The sequence below is a fragment of the Mustela lutreola genome, chromosome 17 (assembly GCF_030435805.1).
Source record: "Mustela lutreola isolate mMusLut2 chromosome 17, mMusLut2.pri, whole genome shotgun sequence".
Taxonomy (NCBI): Eukaryota; Metazoa; Chordata; class Mammalia; order Carnivora; family Mustelidae; genus Mustela; species Mustela lutreola.
In genome coordinates this window covers 22,647,845-22,669,528 of record NC_081306.1, presented here as the reverse complement: position 1 = coordinate 22,669,528, position 21,684 = coordinate 22,647,845, and the positions used below count along the sequence as shown (strand labels likewise).

The 21,684-nt window shown below is 49.4% G+C and overlaps 1 protein-coding gene across 1 annotated transcript in view; it reads left to right on the top strand.

Annotated features, from left to right (window-relative positions):
- The window catches only part of GNPTG (N-acetylglucosamine-1-phosphate transferase subunit gamma), a 36,381-nt gene that overhangs the window by 113 nt on the left and 14,584 nt on the right, over positions 1-21,684 (top strand). Inside the window, exons 2-3 of the mRNA XM_059154767.1 lie at positions 70-127; positions 209-276. Of these exons, the coding sequence (XP_059010750.1) occupies positions 70-127; positions 209-276 (126 nt within the window). The remainder of the gene's footprint in view (positions 1-69; positions 128-208; positions 277-21,684) is intronic.

Here is a 21,684-nt window from a genome sequence, read left to right as displayed (position 1 = left end):
GCTCCGGGGCCCCTCGCGTGCGCCGCCCCCAGCCTCCCGCGCGCCTCCTCACCTTCCGCTTCCCCGCAGGGCCGGCGCCCGCCGCTGCCGCCAAGATGAAAGTGGTGGAGGAGCCCAACGCGTTCGGGTGAGCGGCCCCGCGGGGCGCGGCGGGGCGCGGAGGGACAGCCCCGAGCCCGGTTGCCGCTGACCCTGCCGCTTCTCGCAGGCTCAACAACCCGTTCCTGCCCCAGACCAGTCGCCTCCAGCCGAAGAAGGACCCTTCACCCGTGTCTGGTGAGTGCGGGGCCCTGGCCCCGCCCATGGGGGCGACCAGGGAGGGGAGCGGGTACCCGGCGCGGGTGGACAGGGTAGCCGGGGAGGAGGGTCCCTACAAGGGCGCGGGGCGCGTGCATTCGCTTGTCAGCCGCTCAGTCTTCGAGTGCACCAGCGTTAGTATTTCCAGAACGTTCTAGTGCCAGTTAAACAGGTTGTCCGGATGAGTTCGCTTTAATTCTTTTTGTGGAGGATTTCCGTTAGCCTTTGGGCACTGACGTCTTTTGTGCTTTTACGTGCCTAAAGGTACAAGGAAAAACGTGCATTAATGTGTTTTGGTGCTTTCTGCCGCTGTTTTTTAAAACGTATCTTTTGCCCTTTTTTGGCCTTTTTTCAGACAGCGCGAGCTACACAGGTTTGTTCATTTGGTGTTGGGAGTCACTGTGTGTCCTCCTGGTGGGGAGTTGCACCGGCCTCCACGCTCCTCACTTGATGCTTGGTTTGTTAGAGGATGGCGCTGCATTTCCGTATCGTCAAACGTTCTGTTTAAGCTCGTTGGCCGCTAGAAGCAGTGCTGTGGGTAACATTCCCCGTCCGGACTCTTCCTGAGCTGGTGCACGGTTTCCTAAGGCAGGATCCCAGAAGTGGGGTCGCGGGCTCGGGAAGCAGAGACCCAGTAGTGTTTTTTATTTTTTTATTTTTTTATTTTTTTTTAAAGATTTCATTCATTTACTTGACAGACAGAAATCACAAGTAGGCAGAGAGAGAGAGGAGAAAGCAGGCCCCCGCCGAGCAGAGAACCCGATGCGGGGCTCGATCCCAGGACCCTGGGACCATGACCCGAAGTGAAGGCAGAGGCCTTAACCCACTGAGCCACCCCGGTGCCCCCCCCAGTAGTGTTTTTTATTGAGCATACTGTGTGGTAGCGTGTGTGGTGGGAATGCAGAAATAAGCAAAACATAGAGCGTTTGTTCTCCAGGAGGTGACAGTCTATGGGGGGAGGGAGTGTGTGCGCGTTTGCGCGGGTGTGTGTGTGTGTGTGTGTAAACCAAGAAGTAGGGGAAGTATGGGATGCTTGATGATGAGGATTACTCTGTAGGTGTGGAAAGCAGAGAAAGTTACAGTATGTGTGTGAAGATGTGAGTGTTTTGGTGATTGCCATTTTATTTTATTTTTAACTATTCTTAAGTGTACACGTTGTGGGGCTCAAACTCATGACCCCAAGATCAAGAGGCATGTGCTCTAGGGACTGAGCTGCTGGGCGCCCCTTGGAATTGACATTTTAATTAGGGGAGTCAGGAAAAAGCTGAGAGATGACATTTTGGTCCGAAGCTGAAGGAGGAAAGGATGTGAGGCAGGGATGGGGGTTCTTGGGAAGAGGGGTACAGCAAAAGGGGGGGCCCAAGCCAACAGGGTTGGGGGTGTGTGGGATGAAGTCAGAGAGGGAACAGATGTGACAAGTCTATCCCTGCTTTTTTTTTTTTTTTTTAAGATTTTTATTTATTTATTTGACAGAGAGAGAGATCACAAGTAGGCAGAGAGGCAGGCAGAGAGAGAGGAAGGGAAGCAGGCTCCCTGCTGAGCAGAGAGCCCGATGTGGGACTTGATTCCAGGACCCCAAGATCATGACCTGAGCTGAAGGCAGCGGCTTAACCCACTGAGCCACCCAGGTGTCCTGTCCCTGCTTTTTATTACTAAAAGTATCAAAAAGAGAAATGGAGAAACGGGACCGTGAACACCAGTGTGCTCTGGGCCTCCGTGAACGTTTCACACTCGCCTGGTCTTCCTTTCCGTTACCATTTTGAAAAAAGCAAGTTTGAAACCAGGTTATAGACGTTATGACATTTTGTCCCTAAATAATTCCAGTATGGGTCCCCCAGTCCCCCAAATTAGTCGGTGTGTGATGTAAGCAGTCCACGTCCCCTGGTTGCCTCAGTGCCCTCCACAGCTGCCCCTCATCCCAGGATTGTTCAAGGTTCACACGTCTTTGGTTAGTCAGGTGTCTAGTTTGTTTGTTTGTTTTAAATAATTGAGTTTTGTTTATTTTATTTTATTTATTTATTTGACAGAGAGATCACAAGTAGGCAGAGAGGCAGGCAGAGAGAGAAAGGGGGAAGCAGGCTCCGCGCTGAGCAGAGAGCCCAATGCGGGGCTCGATCCCAGGACCCTGAGACCATGACCTGAGCTGAACGCAGAGGCTTAACCCACTGAGCCACCCAGGCGCCCCAGGTGTCTAATTTTAAATCTGGAACAGGTCCCTCTACCCTGTACCTCCGTTTAAAAAAGGCCTTCATGGGTGCCTGGGTGGCTCAGTGGGTTGGGTCTCTGGCTTCGGGTCAGGTCATGATCTCAGAGTCCTGGGATCGAGTCCTTCATTGGGCTCTCTGCTCAGCGGAGAGCCTGCTTCCCTCTCTCTTTCTGCCTGCCTGTCTGCCTACTTGTGATCTTTTTCTGTCAAATAAACAAAAATGTTTTAAAACAATAAAAATAAAAAAGATTTTCATGATCTTGAGTTTGGAGGAGTCTGGGTCAGTTGTCTCAGAGAATGACCTCCTGGATTGGTCTGGTTTAGGTCGTTTGCCTTGTCCTCCTTCCTTTGGTGTGTGCTCCATGAGTGGGAAGATAGCTGGGGAGCTTGACTGCAGTCAGGTGGTCAAGTCCAGCAGTCTGGACACGGATCCTTCCTAGCAAGACACGTGTGGCCTCATGTGGGAGGTCAGGGTTTGGTTGTGGCACAGCGTGGACAGGGTCTCTCCAGGGTTGACACAGACTTCTGCCTGTGCTCTTGGTGTGTGGGCTTTGAGCTGTCCCTGGGCTTGGAGCGACCTCTGTGCCCAGGAGTCTCACACTGTACCCCATAGGAGGAGGAGAAAGCGTGTCCGCTTTCTACCGCTCTCATGCCTTCTGCATCTCCTAGCTGACTGTCTGACAGGGAAGACCCTTCCTCTCCCTTCCTTTCTTTTTTCTTTTTGAAGATCATTATTGGCTCAGACTGAAACTATTTTTATGGGACTTACGTGTGGCAGTTGCTCACGTCTATGTCCTGGTTACCCAAAACAAGGTGGAGAACAGGTCTGTCACCCAGAAAATGACCGTGTTCCTTTCCAGATCCTCCTCCTCCCTTTCTGGTGTCTGTCACTGTGGACGGGTCTCTGTGCGTGGCCTGCAGCTACATGGCGCCCCAGCACACAGATCCCCATGTCTGGTTGCTTTCTGGCCTCGTGTTTCCGGGAGTCCTCGTGCTGGTGTATCACTGCTCTTACTTATTGGTGCATATAAAACTGGAGCCCGAGTATGGCCCGTAGTTGATTGTGTCATGCGTGTATATCCGTGTCATAGTCGAGGTGATGAAGCAGAGCTGTGTAGGCGGTGGGAGAGGCTGCGTGATGGTACATGGACCGTGGACCTGGAGTTTTGCAGCTTCTTGTCTCATTATTTGAAAAAGGATATGCATGCGTGTGTGTGTGTATGAAGGAAGACCCATGTGACTTTAAGTTTCCAACTGAGGGCGCCTGGGTGGCTCAGTGGGTTAAGCCGCTGCCTTCGGCTCAGGTCATGATCTTGGGATCCTGGGATCGAGTCCCGTGTCGGGCTCTCTGCTCAGCGGGGAGCCTGCTTCCCTTCCTCTCTGTCTCTGCCTGCCTCTCCGTCTACTTGTGATTTCTCTCTGTCAAATAAATAAAAATAAATAAAATCTTTAAGTTTCCAACTGAAATGTAGTACTGCAGGGCTGGGGTTTTTTCCCCCATCTTTTTCTAACATTGAAAAGCTAGGATCCTTAATTACATAAGTACGTCTACCGAATTACTCTGTTAATTATATAAAATAGCTTTGGGTTTATAATAATAGTAGTACCAGTAACCATGAAACGAGAGGGTGGTGTTGGAGTTCGTTTTAGGGTGTATCCAACCAGAGATGGACCTCAGAGCTCTGGGCTACAAGGCTGACCACATCTGCATCTACTAATCACTTTGATGAGCACTTGGGGCAAATGTTTCTGCTTGTGCTCACTGCTAGTGCCCGATGTGCATTTTTTCTACTTAGGATTTTCACTGAACTTTAGAACCGTTTTTATTTTTTAAGATTTTATTTCTTTATTTGACAGACAGAGATCACACATAGGCAGAGGCAGGCAGAGAGGAGGAAACAGGCTTCCCGCTGAGCAGAGAGCCCGAGGTGGGGCCAGATCCCAGGACCCTGAGATCATGACCTGAGCTGAAGGTAGAGGCTTTAACCCACTGAGCCAGCCAGGCACCCCTAAAACTGTTTGTTTTTAAGGTGGTTTTTTGTTTGTTTGTTTTTAAGATGTATTTATTTTATTTTATTTTTAAAGATTTTATTTATTTATTTGACAGAGAGAAATCACAAGTAGATGGAGAGGCAGGCAGAGAGAGAGAGAGAGAGGGAAACAGGCTCCCTGCCGAGCAGAGAGCCCGATGCAGGACTCGATCCCAGGACCCTGAGATCATGACCTGAGCCGAAGGCAGCAGCTTAACCCACTGAGCCACCCAGGCGCCTAAGATGTATTTATTTTAGAGAAAGAGCTCACGAGCAGGGTTGGGGGGGAGCTAAGAGGGGCAGAGGGAGAGAATCCGGAGCAAACCCCTCACTGAGCCCGGAGCCCCACGTGGGGCTCAATCTCACAACCCTGAGATTGTGACCTGAGCCGAAATCAAGAGTTAGACGCTCAGCAGATGGCGCCCCCCAGGCGCCTGATTTTTGTTTGAGTTTGAACAGTTTTGTGATAGGGCCTTTTGGGAGCGTGTGGGAGAGCGGCAGGAAGGCCTTGGAGACCGCGGTCCCGCTGAGGCCGTCTTGCCGCGGCTGATCTCATAGCTCAGATCGTCTATAAATCATTCTGTGTGGACGTCCTAAGGGCATAGCCATATTATTTTTGTCACACTTAGGAAAAGATGAGCACATTCCTTCGGTAAAAATCCATCCGTGCTTCGGGTGTCTGATAGTCCCCCGTGTTCAGGAGCTGGTTTGTGCGAGTCCGTGTTCTCTGTGTGTCGTGGCCTCATGCGCTGCGCGTCCGGATCTAGAGCTCTGCCCCCTGTTTGCTCACAACTTCTTTATTGAAGAAATTGGGCCATTTGTTTCCCACATTCTGAATTTTGTTCACTCGTTCCTGTGGAGCTTAAGAGTCCGGATTCCTGTTGGCTGGAGGAAAGGCCCTTTTGTTTTTCTCTTTCCCATCCTTAGTCTTTCCCGCCTCTCGCTCAGGCCCTGACCTGTGCCTCCGAGCAGCGTCAGTCCCTCCATGCTCCTTGCCTGGCGTCCCCTCTGTGGGTGGGGGTGTCCGCTGTTGCCATGGAAGATGAACGAGGTTCCCGGCTGGGCCTGCCCGCCCATGCTCTGCGGCGCGCAGGGGGGCGGATTTTGGCAAAGGCTCTTCTGCACCCGTTGAGGCAGTTGGGAGTTCGGTGTCTTGGGCGGTTTATCCAGCCGCGAGCGTGAGTCCCTGAATGTGGAGCCAACCTCTAACCTTGCCGTGAGCCCCCCTCAGCCGTGACAAGTACATGTTTTATATACTGATGCATTTAAATTGCTGTTTTTGACCTGCTTTTCATTTCCAGAATTTCAGTCTTTTCTGTTTTCTGCATGACTGCTGTGACTCTCGGTTCCTGTTTCCCGTTACTCCCTTGAGCACCTGTAGTAGCTGCTTTAAAATTCTCTTCTGCTTTCAGCATCCACGCGGTATGCGGCTGGACCTGCCAGAGTTTTCCTTTTCACTCAGGCATGGGTCACAGTGCCTGGGCGCTCGCACAGCTCGTGTTTCTGGAGTGAGTTCTTGACATAGGCACAGCTGTGCTCCTTTGTGGGTTTTTTGTTTTCATTTTTGTGTTTGTTTTTTCTTTTTTGTTTTAATTTTTTTTTTTTTAAAGATTTTATTTATTTATTTGACAGAGAGAGATCACAAGCAGGTAGAGAGGCAGGCAGAGAGAGAGGAGGAAGCAGGCTCCCGGCTGAGCAGAGAGCCCGATGCGGGGCTCGATCCCAGGACCCTGGGATCATGACCTGAGCCGAAGGTAGCGGCTTAACCCACTGAGCCACCCAGGCACCCCTTGTTTTAATTTTTTAAATTAACATATGATGTATTATTTTCTCCCAGGGTGCAGGTCTGTGAATCATCAGGCACATCTCATAGCACTCACCATAGCACGTATCTTCCCCCACGTCCATCACCCAGCCACCCCGTCCCTACCCCCATCCCCCTGGCAGCCCTCAGTTTGTTTACTGAGATTAAGAGTCTCTTATGGTTTGTTTCCCTCCCTGGTCGTATCTTGTTTCATTTATTCCCCTCCCTGCCCGCCCCCACACCCCACCCTGGCTCTCAAATTCCTCATATCAGGGAGATCATATGATAGTTGTCTTTCTCTGATGGACTTACTTCACTCAGTTTAATACCCTCTAGTTCCATCCACCTTGTTGCAAATGGCAAGGTTTCATTTCTTGTGATGGCTGCGTGGTGTTCCATTGTATGTATATACCACATCTTCTCTATCCATTCCTCTGTTGACCAACATGTAGGTTCTCTCCAAGTGATGAAGTCTTAGAACATAGGTGAGGTTTGGTGGCTGAGGTCTGGAGCCGATGACCAAGAAAGAATTCTTGAGACATCTTTGGTGCAGAATGGTGGTTCATTGAAGCCCGGGGACAGGACCCGTGGGCAGGAAGAGCTGCTGCCCTGGGGCTGTGACTGCCCTGGGGCTGTGAGGGGCGGTCCCTTATATGCTTGCAAGTTGGGAGTGGGTCAGGGATGGCCTAAGTCTCTAAGGAGTTTTGGCAGCAAGTTTTCCAGGGCCTTGAGGGGCTGGCTGTTGTTGGGAAAAAGATTATTCATTAACAGTAATAAAACCTGTGTTGTGAGACCCCTTAGCTGTGTATCAGTGGGCCATATGGCTGTCAGCACTGTCCTGGGCGGTTCAGAGATCGTTTCATAAGGAGTTGGTAAAGCAGACTTCAGGATCCTGGTTGGAGGTAGGGGTCGGTCAGATGAGGATTGCCCTTTGCCCTTAGCAGAGCCTTAAGGGGGAGGCAGTTGAATCCCTAGAGGATGCCACGCTGCCTGCTTCTAGGGCCTGTCAATGGGTAAGGGAATTCAGTAATCTTTCTTCTGCCTTGTTTCCCACATCATTCCCCTCTGAACAGTTTTGACCCTTAACTCTTTGAGGTTGTTGAGGGCAGAAGATCTCATTTTCCGTAACTTTTTCCTGCTGAAGAGAGGTGTAGAGCTGTCCCTGCCCGCGGTCAGCACCGCTCAGTTGAGGAGTGTGCGGGCGAGCGACGAAAGACGGAGGCAGCTGAGTCCTGCGCTGGCAGCGAAGAGGTGTCTGTGTGTGGTTCAGGATCGTCTGTCATCAGGAAGCCGTTGCCGCCGCGGAGTCTCAGCCCAAGTGGAGAAACACTGAAGAAGGCGACACATTAGGATTAGCAAGGCTGTAAGAACGAGAAGTCCGCAGAGGAGATCGTTCATTGCCGATGGTAGTCCTCCTTCAAACCAGAACTTAACCGATGCCTGAGAGAGAGAGAAGGCTCCTGTAAGAGCCTCCGTCTGGGCGTTCGTGTCTCTCGTGAGTCCTGTGCCATTCCGTGGTGATCTGGGGGGTACGCACAGCATCCCGCCCTGACGATGGCGCCTGTGCCGCCCTGCGTGGCCGTTCAGACACGAGAGGTCCTGTCCTACAGGACTGCCGCGCCTGTGTCTCTTCGATACCAGGAAGGGAGATGGCGTTCAGTGACCCACTGAGCACCTTCACGGGGTAGTTACGAAGGGCTTTTCCCTGCCAGATACCACCTCTGGCCTGCGGAGGGAGCAGAAACGGATGGGAAGTGATGATACCATTTAGAAACATCGTGTCCCTCTTGGCTTTAAATTGGGGAGATTCGCTGCGGTAGTGGGGGTTTTGGTAATGCGTCCGTGACTCCGGGCAAACCCTAAGGCGCAGCGGCCTGTGCCCACCTTGCCGGAAGCCGGGGCCCCAGGTGGTTCACATATCCAGTGGGTTCCGTTTGGCACTGGCCATGTGATGCTGGGTCTCCTTACCCGGTCAGTGGCAAACCAGTTGGTGGCCGGGAGCGCTGTTACGTGGGGACACGCTTCTAATGCTGGCCATCCCAGGCATCGTGTGTTACTTGTACAAGTATCATGTGTAGGATGTCTTTGCTCCCAGCATAAAACTGCCTTGTCACTGAGCTGTCCCGTAGTGGCTGTGAGCCACCAGTAAGTACCCCAGGTTTGATTCACGCCCTGCTCGGGACCGCGACCGGTAGGGGTTTATAGCTGTGGCCCTGGTTGGTGGGGGTTAATTGGTGGGTTTGTGAGGTCAGTTAGGACTTTAATTGTTTGAGGATATGAGAAGGTTTGATTACGTCCTGGTGTCTTACCAACTGTGGGCCAGGAAAGAACTTGTTGATTAGTGACAGCTTTATTCCGACAAGCACTGTCCCCTCATATTGTTTCTGGAACACAGTCACGTAGAGGGTGCCAGTCTGTGCGCTGTGAAGGGGAAACCCACCAGGGTAGCCCTGACATACTGGCCACGGCATGGGCATTCCCCATGCCCAGTGCCTCGTTTCATTTCACAGCTCAGCGTATTGCTGTGCCCGCTGCAGAAAGGAGCTGTCAGTCAGGACAGGTGAGAGGAACATAAAGAGAAGAAACACGGCCTTCATTTTCATTGAAGAGCATTCTTGTACGCGTTCACAGGAGAAAGAAAGCCCGCGGTCTGCTCACCGGGCTCCCGTGCCGGAGGAGCAGCCTTTATTCTAGGTACCCGAGCCCGTGGAGCGCGGCCTTCCTGCTTTACCGCAGCGGGAGTACATGGATACCTGGTAGGACCTTTCCGTTTTCGATGTAGATTTGCTGTTCTCGGACTCGCACGGGGTGGGTTTTCAGTTGTAGTTAAGTCAGGTTTGGGGAGTAAATGATTAGTAGATATGTGGAGTAACTCATGAAGTAAGCCAGCTTCCAGTGGAAAGCATTAGAAAAGCATTAGAATCTTCATGTAATAACAGATCTGCAGAGAGAAATGGCTGAGAAAGGGCTGAGTCCCCGAGGTTGTTTCAAAGCAGTCCTTACACTGAGAGGTCCTGATAGCAAGAGAGTCACCCGATTTTCCTGGGTTTCTAGACTGAGTTTAGCAAGGTGGCATTTTAGAGTTTGATCAGCCTTTTCTACTTCCTGGAGGATCGTGGATGCAGCCTGAATGTGGGAATTATTTAATTTTTAATGCTTGGGCTGTTTGTTGAGTTATTTGAGCAGTAAAAAGAGGACGGTTGTCACTCCGGAGAGATCGGGGAAGGCCGAATCTAGGAATAATGTCCCACAATAGCATCTTAGTTACCTCTACAGCTCTTCAGTGACCCCCCGGGAAAGGCCTCGACCATCCAGTGAAGGTATCAGCAACACTGATAGAAACCTGGAGTTTTTGCAAGGTGACCTTTGTGTGAAATCAGGTTGCCAGTCCTCTCCTAGAGAGGATCCACGCCTTCGGGCTGGTCTTAAGAGAGCAGGAGGTCGAGCTGCGCCTCCCGGATTTACCTGGGCACAGACAACACAGGATCGGCAGACGTGTTTTATCGCGGCTTTTAGGTTTATTCCATCAAATGTATTTTTATTTATTTATTTATTTTTAAAGATTTTATTTATTCGACAGAGATCACAAGTAGGCAGAGAGGCAGGCGGGGGGGTGGGGGGGAAGCAGACTCCCCGATGCAGGGCTGGATCCCAGGACCCTGAGATCATGACCCGAGCCAAAGGCAGAGGCTTTAACCCACTGAGCCACCGAGGTGCCCCCAAATAGATTTTTAATTAAATGTCTTAAAGCATCTTTGCCCAAGTGAGTAGTAGCCTGGTGTGGGCCCTGGATTACCTTCCATTGACTATTTTTGGGTATAGAGATTTTCCCTCATCGTTAACAAGCCTGTCCTGTGTGTTTGTAATACATCCTCGCTCCTGAGCTGCATGAGTCTCTTGGTCTGGATAGACTGGAGTTACGGACGCTGTCGGAGTTCATGCTAGCAGAAGGCTGAACATCTCTTTATCCTTTGCTGCCTATTTGACTGCACGGTCTGCTAAGTTGTTGCTTTAAGATTCTAAGATCAGGGCGCCTGGGTGGCTCAGTGGGTTAAGCTGCTGCCTTTGGCTCAGGTCATGATCTCAGAGTCCTGGGATCGAGTCCCGCATCGGGCTCTCTGCTCGGCAAAGAGCCTGCTTCCCTCTCTCTCTCTCTCTGGCTGCCTCTCCATCTACTTGTGATTTCTCTCTGTCAAATTAATAAATAAAATCTTTAAAAAAAAAAAAAAAAAAAAAAAAAAAAAAAAAAAGATTCTAAGATCATATCCTTTCGATGTCCTCTGAGGTGAATCATGGCTCAGTCCTTGGGCAGGGGTACAGCCTTAAGAAGGGTCATGATTGGGGTGCCTGGGTGGCTCAGTGGGTTAAAGCCTCTGCCTTCGGCTCAGGTCGTGATCCCAGGGTCCTGGGATCGAGGCCCGCATCGGGCTCTCTGCTCAGCGGGGAGCCTGCTTCCCCCTTTCTCTGCCTACTTGTGATCTCTCAAATAAATAAATAAAATCTTTAAAAAAAAAAAAAGGGTCATGATTTCAGGCCTGTATTTGACTGGGGAGTCACAGCTTAATAGTGATCCCCTTTCCTTCCCGATAACTCCACGGGCATGTCATGCTGGGAGGGCATATTTGGAGTCTGTGTAAGTGTTGATTTTTAAACCTTTCACCAGTTGAGGAGCACGGGTGAGCGCTGTTATTTCAGCCTTTTTGGCAAAAGTTGTTTGTTTGTTGTTTTTTTTTTTTAAAGATTTTATTTATTTATTGAGAGAGATCACAAGCAGGCAGAGAGGCAGGCAGAGAGAGAGGAGGAAGCAGGCTCCCTGCCGAGCAGAGAGCCCGATGCGGGGCTCGATCCCAGGACTCCGAGTTCATGACCTGAGCTGAAGGCAGTGGCTTAACCCGCTGAGCCACCCAGGCGCCCCTGGCAAAAGTTTTTTTTTTTTTATTTATTTATTTATTTATTTATTTATTTTTTTTAAAGATTTTATTTATTTATTTGACAGAGAGAGATCACAAGTAGGCAGAGAGGCAGGCAGAGAGAGAGGAGGAAGCAGGCTCCCTGCTGAGCAGAGAGCCCGATGTGGGACTCGATCCCAGGACTCCGAGATCATGACCCGAGCCAAAGGCAGAGGCTTAACCCACTGAGCCACCCAGGCGCCCCCTTTTTTTTTTTTTAAAGATTCCATTTATCCATTTGACAGAGAAGGAGGAGGAAGCAAGCTCCCCGCTGAGCAGAGAGCCCAATGCGGGGCTCGATCCCAGGACCCTGGAACCATGACCTGAGCTGAAGGCAGAGGCTCAACCCACTGAGCTGCCCCGGCGCCCCTGCGCAGAAGTATTTATTAAAAAGTGTTTTGCCCCAGAAGCTTTAATCAGACAAACTGTGGCATACGAAGCCTTTCTTTCTCCCTCATCCGCAAAGCTGCTGCCGCCAGTAGGCCAGTCACCATCTGCACTTTCAGTGGGGAATTCTTTTCACTCTGGCCCGCTAGCATGGACAAAACCAGTGACCTCTGAGCAGCTGTGTTCCGTAGAAGTACGACGGTCAGGTGCAGGCATCGGAGAAGCTGGGTTTAAAGCTCAACAAGTTGTGAGTGTTCCTTCAGGTGTATCCGAAAGCATAGCCTGGTGTTTAGGAAGGCGGTCTCCCACCACCCGTTGGTGGCCCTCGATCTCTAAGACACTCTGGACCTGTTGCGGAGTCCCTGACAGTCATCAGGGACTGTCCCGCTCTGAGCTTTGAGGCCTCTTCTGCCAGGAGGGCTGTGGCAGCCTCCGCTCAGAGACAATCCGGCCACACTTGGCTCCACTGTCACGTGACTCTGAAAAACCTCCTGCTGGCCTTGCTTCATTGCCTTTTTGCATGAGAGCTCCCAGGGCTTGGCTCTGCTTTTCTACATACAGAGTGAAAGGTTTTCCCCAACTTGGGAATGCCAGAGCTGGAGCTGATGGGAGTTGGGCTTGTAACATTTGAACGGCTGCGTGCTGAGCTTCAGTCCGGAGCAAGGGTTCCTCATCGGGGCCGTTAGTGGGTCATGCAGGGGTTTGGCTAAGAGTCCAAGCCTGGATGCACATGTGGCGGAACCTGCCATGCCTAGAAAAGCACGTGTGGTTCTTCTTTAGTCGGAGGCTCAAGTTCCGGCATGGCCCTTTTTCTGTCAGTGGCTAGAACAGGGTGACCTGGTGTGTTAGTTCATGCCCTAAATAGTGCACCTTTTGTAGAGATATTTGTGCCTTTATAGAGGATGCACGATACCCTCTTTCCGCCAAGAAATTAAGTAAGGTTATAGAATCTTGGGGCACCTGGGTGGCTCAGTGGGTTAAGCCTCTGTCTTCAGCTCAGGTCATGATCTCAGGGTCCTCGGATCGAGCCCCACATCAGGATCTCTGCTCAGCAGGGAGCCTGCTTCCTCTTCTCTCTCTCTACCTGCTTCTCTGCCTACTTGTGATCTCTGTCTGTCAAATAAATAAATAAAATCTTTAAAAAAAAAAAAAAAGAATCTTTATCAGTGGTCTCCTCTGTGGGACCGCAGGTCAGAGTGCCGTCGGCATGTTGAATCACTGTCCCTTCAGACGAGGGCATCTCACTGAAATCTTTGCTGAGTGCGGCTCCGAGTAGGTGAGGACTGTTTCTGCATCCCTGTGGCAAGGCCGTCCAGGTTAATTGAGCGGACTGTGGCCTTGAAGGTGAGGTCCACGCAAAGGCAGACAGCGGCTGCGTCTCCTCCCTTAGTGGGATGCAAAACCAGGCGTCTTCTGAGTCACATCCCGTAACCCAGTCGGCACCACCAGGGACGCGGCGAGAGCAGTGTCCGGACTTGGCACACTGGCATGGACAGGCGTTACTGCCGCATTCACAGGTCTCAGGTCTTGGACCATCCAGTAGTCCCCATTTGGCTTTTTTACCGGTGAAACTGGGGTGTTCTAAGGAGACTGACAAGGCTTTAAAATGCCAAGTCTGAGAAACTTACCAGTAAGCAGTTGTAAGCCAGCTTCGGCCTCGGGTTTGAGGGGTTTTGGTTTTATGACGCGTGCAGGTTGGGTCCTTCAGGACCGCCTTGGCAGGCTGGGCTGTGAGAGCCCGTCCTGGGGTATTCCAGTCCCAGACCTGTGGGCTTACTTCCTTCCAGACACTGGGAGTTGGGGTAGTAGGGTATAGCCTGAGCTCTCTAGACATTAGAGAAACAAGCCGTCGTCCTCTGTAGGAAGAGCGCATCGGCCACCAGTTTATCCATGAAGTCTCGTCCCGTGATGGGTGGGACCCGACGGAAGGACCAGAAAACCTGAGCGACCAGCCAAGGTTCTTGTGCCTGCAGGTTCCAGGCACTGTCTGGCGGCATGTCTCAGTTTCTCCTCCTGTGCCAGCAGCTGTAAGGTTAGAAGGACGGGCGGGGCCAGAGTGCTGAGGAGGGCCAGAGCCCGTGGCTCCTACATCTGTAAGAAAACTAGTCACTCACCTCCCACGTCCAGGGTGACCCGGGGCTCGGTCGTCTTGATGGCAGAGGGAGCTGGACCAGCCGCAGGGCCCCATCCTGCCAGCTGCTCCAGCTCCGGCTCTCCGGCGGGGAAGTGAGTCCTGTCTCCCTCTCTCTGGAGAGAAGGACGGTCTCTCTTCCAGTATCCTGTTTCTTTACAGACTGCTCATGGCCCTGGTGGAGGGCGTGTGTTCACACCGTCTTTGCTCCCATGTGCCGTCTGGCCACGCGTATAGCAGGGGACTCACTAGTTCTTCGTCTGATACCGGACTTTTCTTTTGCCCCTGGTGAGTCTGGTGCTGCCCGCAGGGGCAGCCGCCGCTGTTGGCTCCTGTACCTTATGCTGAGGTTCAGCCCTGCTGTGCTTTTCTTGCCTTAAGGCCGTGTCTCTGTTATTAAAGATTTCGGTTGCTGCCTCTAGTAGGCGCTGGATGGGAGTTTGAGGGCCTAAAGCCATTTTAGTTAATTTTCGACAGATGTCAGGTGCCGACTGGCCTATAAAACACGTGTTTAGTCCTGTCACTGCCTCAGGTGGGCCGGGGTGCGAGCGGGTGTGTCTGCGGCCACAGCGGCCCATCGTCCGTGAAGCAGAGTGGGAGTTCCAGCAGCTCCTCGTGGGACCGCCTGAGCGTGATCCAAGTTCACAGAGTTAGGAAACCCTTTTCCATTCCTTCTGTTAAACAAGCGATCATGAGGTCTCGTTTTTCTCTGCCCAGACTCTCCTCCCAATAGTTCGTGTGCTCCAGCACGAGGGCCACCGGCACCCCAGCCGGCAGAGACCCCGATCTCTCACGGCCACTCATCAGCCCACCCCTGTGCTGCCTCCCAGACTCGTTTCTTCTCAGGGGAGCGACGGCGAGTTAAAATGATAAATACATCCTTCCAGGTGCCCCCGAATGTAATAGGTACTTCTTGAAGCCTTCAGTAGAGTGAGGAGGATTGCAGAATGTCGTCCTGAGCCAGGTCTGCCGTGGAGGATGGGATGTGGCTCCTCATTGTGCCACTTCTCCACGAGCACCTTCCCTAGGAGGACGCACCCCACCACCCGCCGGAGCTCCTGGAGGCCAGGAGTCCCGCTCCTGGTCTCTCCAGCGGGGCTGGGGGCAGAGGGGTCTTGGGGTTTGGAAGGAGGAAGGAAAGCAGCAGCACCAGTGACCTCTCTCTTCGGGCTGGCCAGCCATTTCTCCAGCATCCCGGCTTTGTCGAGCGAAATCGGCCTATTTAGACAGTCACCATCCAGACTGTAAATGGCCGGGGGGTTCTGTTAGCCGGGCTGAGGGTGACCCGCTGTACAAGAGGCCCGCAGGCCCGGACCTCGATCTAGGGTCATAAAGGCTTGGATGTATGGGACTTCAGTCCAATTAGCCTTTTCCTCACAAAAGAGGTCTGAGAGATTGAGTGAAACTTAATGTCCCATGTAGGGGCCACTTCTCCGCGTCTCCTGGGGAGTACTGAGGCCATTCAGTGTTACAGAAGACAACCATTCTTTTTTCCCTCAAATCTTGCAATCCAGATTGTTTCCAGTGGGTCAGAAGGCGCCCCAAAGGAGAATCCGTGGGAGCAGAATTAGAGAATCCCATGTTCCTAGAAAAGTGAGAAGGTCCATTATCACAACCCCCCGACTCCCAGGTCCATTATCACAGTCGGGTCGGGGGGGACTCCCGGGCGGTGTGCCATGCAGGATGCGTCCGACGTTCCAGGTGTCAAAAGCGACCGGAGGCATCCCTCACAGAAGACATTGCTCCTGAGCACGAGCCTGCCTTCCAGGAAGGCGTTCCCGGAGGGGTGCCGGCGCCCTTCCCCTCCCCCATTGCGTCCTGGGCTGCCGATGGGTGCCTGGTGAATGGACTGAAACACCACGCCGCACCGTGCCATCATCTCTCCTGCAGGTTGCATGCTGTGTTGCCTTTTTTTTTTTTTTTAAGATTTTATTTATTTATCAGAGAGAGGGGGAGAGAGAGCAAGCACAGACAGAATGGCAGGCAGAGGGAGAAGCAGACTCCCTGCCAAGCAAGGAGCCCAATGCGGGACTCAATCCCAGGACGCTGGGATCATGACCTAAGCCGAAGGCAGCTGCTTAACCAACTGAGCCACCCAGGCGTCCCTGTTTTGTCATTTAAAAAAAAAAAAGATTTTATTTTTTAATTTGACAGAGACAGAGATCACAAGCAGGCAGAGAGGCAGGCAGAGAGAGGTGGAAGCAGGCTCCCTGCTGAGCAGAGGGCTTAATCCCAGGACCCTGAGATCATGATCTGAGTGGAAGGCAGAGTCTCAACCAGACTGAGCCCCCCAGGCACCTCTGTCTTGCCATTTTTAACCCATGGAAAATACTAGAAAAGTTTGGCAAGGGGAAATTACCCAATTTTGTAGCTTTAAGTGATTAGTAGAGGACACTGAGAAGAAACAGTAAAGACTGAAGTCCATCACGGTCTAAGCAACATTCCAGTACACATAGTCCCTACAGCCAACTTCCCTAGGAAACGGTCCGGTTGGGTTTTAATTCAGTCGCGTACTGGTTTCTCAGTGCACTCCACTTTCCCATCCTTAACCTCGTCAAGGTGTCCGGACTTTGAAGGAGACACAAGTCAGGGCCTGGTTTGGTCCTCGACTCCAGCCGTGCCCTGGCCTCCAACATATCCCCCTTCTTTTTTAAATAAAGCAAGCATATGAATTTGCGCCTGAGTATGTAGTCGTTGTTGTCCTATACGAAACAAAGAAACTCCCCATCCTATAATCAGTATAGCCAAGACAATGAATATAATAAAAATCCAGAAGGAATATTTCATATTTCCAGGATTAAACCCGTCAGTCCATCCAAAATCTGATACTATGGTAGCAGGATTTTGTACATCTATTGTGACTGTCCTATATTAGCAATTTCCTTTTGCAGCTCTGCAAGATTCAGACTTACATTACTATGAAACCATATTCCTTGCAAATGATGTTTAACAGCATCCCAAGAATAATTCAAGGCTTTCAAAGGAGTGACACAAGTATGTTGAAATTCTCCATGACAGGGACGCCTGGGTGGCTCAGTTGGTTGGACGACTGCCTTCGGCTCAGGTCATGGTCCCGGAGTCCCGGGATCGAGTCCCGTATCGGGCTCCCAGCTCCACAGGAGTCTGCTTCTCCCTCTGACCTTCTCCTTGCTCATGCTCTCTCTCAATGTCTCCCTCTCAAATAAATAAATTAAAAAAAATCTTAAAAAAATAAAAAATAAAAAATAAAAAAAATAAAATAAAAAAAATAAAAAAAGAAATTCTCCATGACATACTAAAGACCTTTGAGTTCTTAACACCGGTAATTGTCCCCACCAAAATTCTACTGCTTCTTCCAATCCTTCCAACCGGCTTAAAATTTTTTGGTCTATATGCTCCTGAGTAGCCAAAGCATGAAAGAAAGCTAAAGAATTCACATGTGTAGCAGTTTGTACAGATTGCGAAAGAGCCATTGTAGAGACAGTAGCTGTAGCAATTAAATACAGTTATCCCAGCAATAAGTAACCCTATGAAACACTTCACTCTTCACCTGTGCTTGCAGTCCTACTGCTAGCTGATACCCATAATTGGCATATACCAGGGATCCTCTATGTCCACCAGGAGAAGTACATATGGAGGTTGCATTACTAAAAATATAATGGGGCGTCCTTTTAAAACAGAGGAAGAAATAGGTACATAATTAGTTAATACACATTCATTATACTCTATGTCATACGTGAGGTATTCTCCTTTTGGCCCCTTAAACACCGAAGATGAAATTGTACCAGGGCCCAAAATTAACAAATCGGGCGGGGAACACAAGCTCTACCCAGAGTGTTGTCTCCTACTCTGCGTGTAGTGGGGCCCAAGGCAGCTACCAGCTTCCACAGCTCAGGATGAATCATTTCTTCTGTAGCAAAGAGTCCTGCTGGAAGTGTGTTATGAAAACGCAGACGACCTTTTTGAGAGTCTCTGGAAAGATGAACAAAGGATTTTTCAGTCTGAACTCTAGATGCCTTAGACCAGTCAGTAATAGCGAATCCAGGAACGCCTGGTGGAGACATAGTCTGCGGCACTTCTTGCACACATTCCTTCCAAATGGGGCCTGGAACAGAAAAATTAAGACTCCCGGGACAAGGTAAATACCCCTGGGGGCGCATACCTAACTCTCTAAAAATAGGGTTTTCCTCTCCAACAATCTCATAAATATTCCATTCCTCCATATGCCTGACAATGGCCCCCATTTGTGGAATTACTTTAAGAGAGCACTATATGGAGGGCTTGTTCAATCATCATACAGTCATTCATTAAAATTTGCTCATGAGAGGGAGCTTGAAAACAAATAGGGACTTGTGCCAAAATTCCAGACCAATTCATACAATGTTTGGCATGCTCCATTCCCTCTGTGGCAATACCTCCACAATGTTCTGGCATATTAGTATGAATTCGGGGCGTGGGATCATCCCAAGTAATCGGATGCACCGATGGAGGGTCAGGTAAATTAAGCCCAGGAATGAGTGGCTTGAACCTCAGGCATATTAACTAAAGTCAATAAAGCCTATAAGACAGCCAGAATGGCCTCATTGGGCCGGGCCTGTTTAAGCAGGTTCATGGTTTGAATTACAAGATCTCATCTGCCCCACTCGAGAGAGGGGTAGGCGTCTCCTTTGCCTTCGCCTTCTCTGACTCCTTTGATCCGGAGCCATCATTGCTATTTTCTGGCATAGCGGCAAGAAGTCGGCACCAGCTTTCTGGGAGCCGTTGTGGGGTGTCCTCATCCTGTGGAAAAATACAAACCAACCTCCTCTGCGGAGGACATGGTCAGGACCCTTCCATACTCCAGTCAAGGGATCTTTCCACCGGGCATATGGAAGTGGAGAAAAATCAGGATGTCAGAAGCGCTCAGCCGATGTCCGACTGGTATCGTCGACATTCAAAATATTTTAAAATATAAAATTAAATGCATATGTGGGGAATATTTCACTTTTCCTGTAGTATCTCCCTCTCTTGATTTTTTAAGATAGGATTTAAGGGTACTATTTGCGCATTCAGTGGCTTGACCCTGAGAATTATATGGGATGTCTGTAGAGTGTGCTATTTCGAAAATAGCACAAAAAAGGTTTGAAAAGCTTGAGATGTATAGGCAGTCCCATTATCTATCTTTATTGCTTTTTTGGTGCCCAAAGTTGCAAATGCTGAAAGCAAATGATTTTGAACATCAGTAAAGCATTCCCACAGTGTGCTGTAGCATGTAAAAATCCAGAAAAGGTATCAATAGAAACATGGAGATACTTAAGTCTTCCAAAAGGGGTTAAAATAGTTACATCCATTTGCCACAAATGATTAGGCATTAAGCCTCGAGGACTCACAGCGTAAGTTGGCTGGGGAAGATGAGTAAGGCAAGTGGAACAGCTCTTAACTATTTGTCGAGCTTCTTCTCTAGTTACCCGAAATTGTTTACGTAAAGCTGCTGTGTTTTGATGAAAACGAGCATGACTTTGAGAGGCTCGCTCAAACTTAGTGGTTAACACCAATTGTATATGAGTTAACGCATCTGCAATAGCATTACCCTCAGTTAAAGGTCCAGGTAAATTAGTATGTGCTGGAATATGAGTGATATAAATAGGATTAGCTCTTTTTTGCAACAGACATTGAGTACTTGTAAAGAGATGAAAAAGTTCCTTATCTTTAGTAAGAATATAAGCAGTTGGTAACAACAGAACAGCATGTGCTACGTAGTGACTATCACTGTATAAGTTACATGGTTCAGGAAATTTCTCCAGGGCTAAATGTACTACTTCAATTCAGCTCTCTGTACAGACTTAGTGGCATAAAATGCTCGAAAAGGGGCGCCTGGGTGGCTCAGTGGGTTAAAGCCTCTGCCTTCGGCTCAGGTCATGATCCCGGGATTTTGGGATTGAGCCCCGCATCGGGCTCTCTGCTCTGCGGGGAGCCTGCTTCCCTTCCTCTCTCTCTCTGCCTGCCTCTCTGCCTACTTATGATCTCTGTCTGTCAAATAAATAAATAAATAAAAATAATAAATAAAAATAAAATGCTCGAAAAGACTCATGACCCAAATGAGAAGATTTATAAATGCCAATATATCCTCTTTTATCAGCATCTATAAAAACATTAATAGCAGAAGCAAGGGGACTTGTCTGAATGGGATCATTTACTACAATAGAAACGGTAGAAAAGAAATGTAATAATTTATCTGCCGGTAAATGATATTGAAGTTGTCCTGGGTAATTCCAAAGAGCTATCTGCCAGTCAAGGTTAAATTTGAATAAAGTCTGCACACAATCAATAGTTAACATTGGTAAAGTAAAAAAATCAGGTTCTTTACCAGTGACATGAACAATTCGCTGGCGACCCCTAGTAATTGAGTTAACAATTCTACCTGTCCGGTAATAATATGCAATTGATGTAAGGCTAAATGAATCCATTCCAAAGGTCCCTGATTTTGCCATATCACTGCCAAGGGTAATTTTGATGGCATTAACAATATCAGATATATCGGTATGGTAGGATCATACTGACAAAGTTGCACTTGTGACAGTTTATCATTGACTAATTGCAATGCTGTCTTAACGCTCTCAGTTAAGGTTTGAGGGGAGGAAGGAGAACTGTCTCCCTTTAGAATATCAAATAAAGGCTTCATATCATCAGCTGTTAAATGCAGAAAAGGCCTAATCCAGTTAGTATCTCCCAATAATTTTTGAAAATCATTTAAGTACATAAAGATTGTGAGATTGTGGTTTTGTTTTTTTTTTTTAAGATTTTATTTATTTATTTGACAGATCAGAAGTAGGCAGAGACACAGGCAGGAGGCAGAGAGGAGGAAGCAGGCCCCCTGCCGAGCAGAGAGCCGGAAGTGGGGCTTGATCCCAGGACCCTGAGATCACAACCCAAGCCGAAGGCAGAGGATTAACCCACTGAGCCACCCAGGCACCCCTAAAGATTGTGTTCTTAAAGAAATCTTTTGAGGGCGAATTCTTTTATTCCCAATGATGTAACCTAAATATGCAAACGGTTCCATCTTCTGTACCTTTTCAGGAGCTATCGCTTAGCAGGCTCCTTATGGTTAGTATTAGGAATAGTAAAAGTGAACCGTTCACAATCCTGAGGGGCTAGAGGAATAGTAAAAAAGCAATCTTTCAGATCTAATATTATCAATGTGTATAGAAGAGGAATAGCTGACGGTGTAGGCAAACCAGGCTGAAGGGCTCCCATAGGTTTCATGGTAGCATTCACAGCTCTCAGATCCTGTAACAATCTCCAGTTTCCTAACTTCTTTATCACAAATATAGGAGTATTCCAAGGGCTACAGGACTCCTTTAAATGACCCAAAAGCAGCTGCTCTGCTATCAGAGTAGCCGCTGCTGCCAGCTTTTCTGAAGATAAAGGCCACTGATCCACCCATACAGGGCATTAGATTTCCACTCAATAGGCAGAGCATGGGGGAGTTCAGTGGCCCTGAAGAAAACCCGACTCCGCTTCTGAAGGTTGCGATTGTAAATGAAGCAGATGGGGATTTCCCTGGGAGTCTTCTCTTAAGTCCTTACTTGAAATATATCCCATTTTTTCCATAAGGGCCATTGCAACTGAATGTTGCTTAGATCTGGGGTAGGAGCTGTTGTTAAAGAAACACCCGTATCTGTTAAGACGTCACGTCCCCATAAATTAAGATGGATTTGTAGCACAAATGGTTGGAATACTCCTTGATGACCTTCAGCAGTGGACCAATTTTAAAAAATTAGCACTTAGGAGCATAGGCTTGTCCTACACCTCTCATAGAAGTATCTGAATCTACAAGAGGCCAGTTTTTAGGCCAATGCTGGGAGGTAATTACTGAAACATGTGCTCCAGTGTCCACCAATCATGAAAAGGCTCGACCCTGA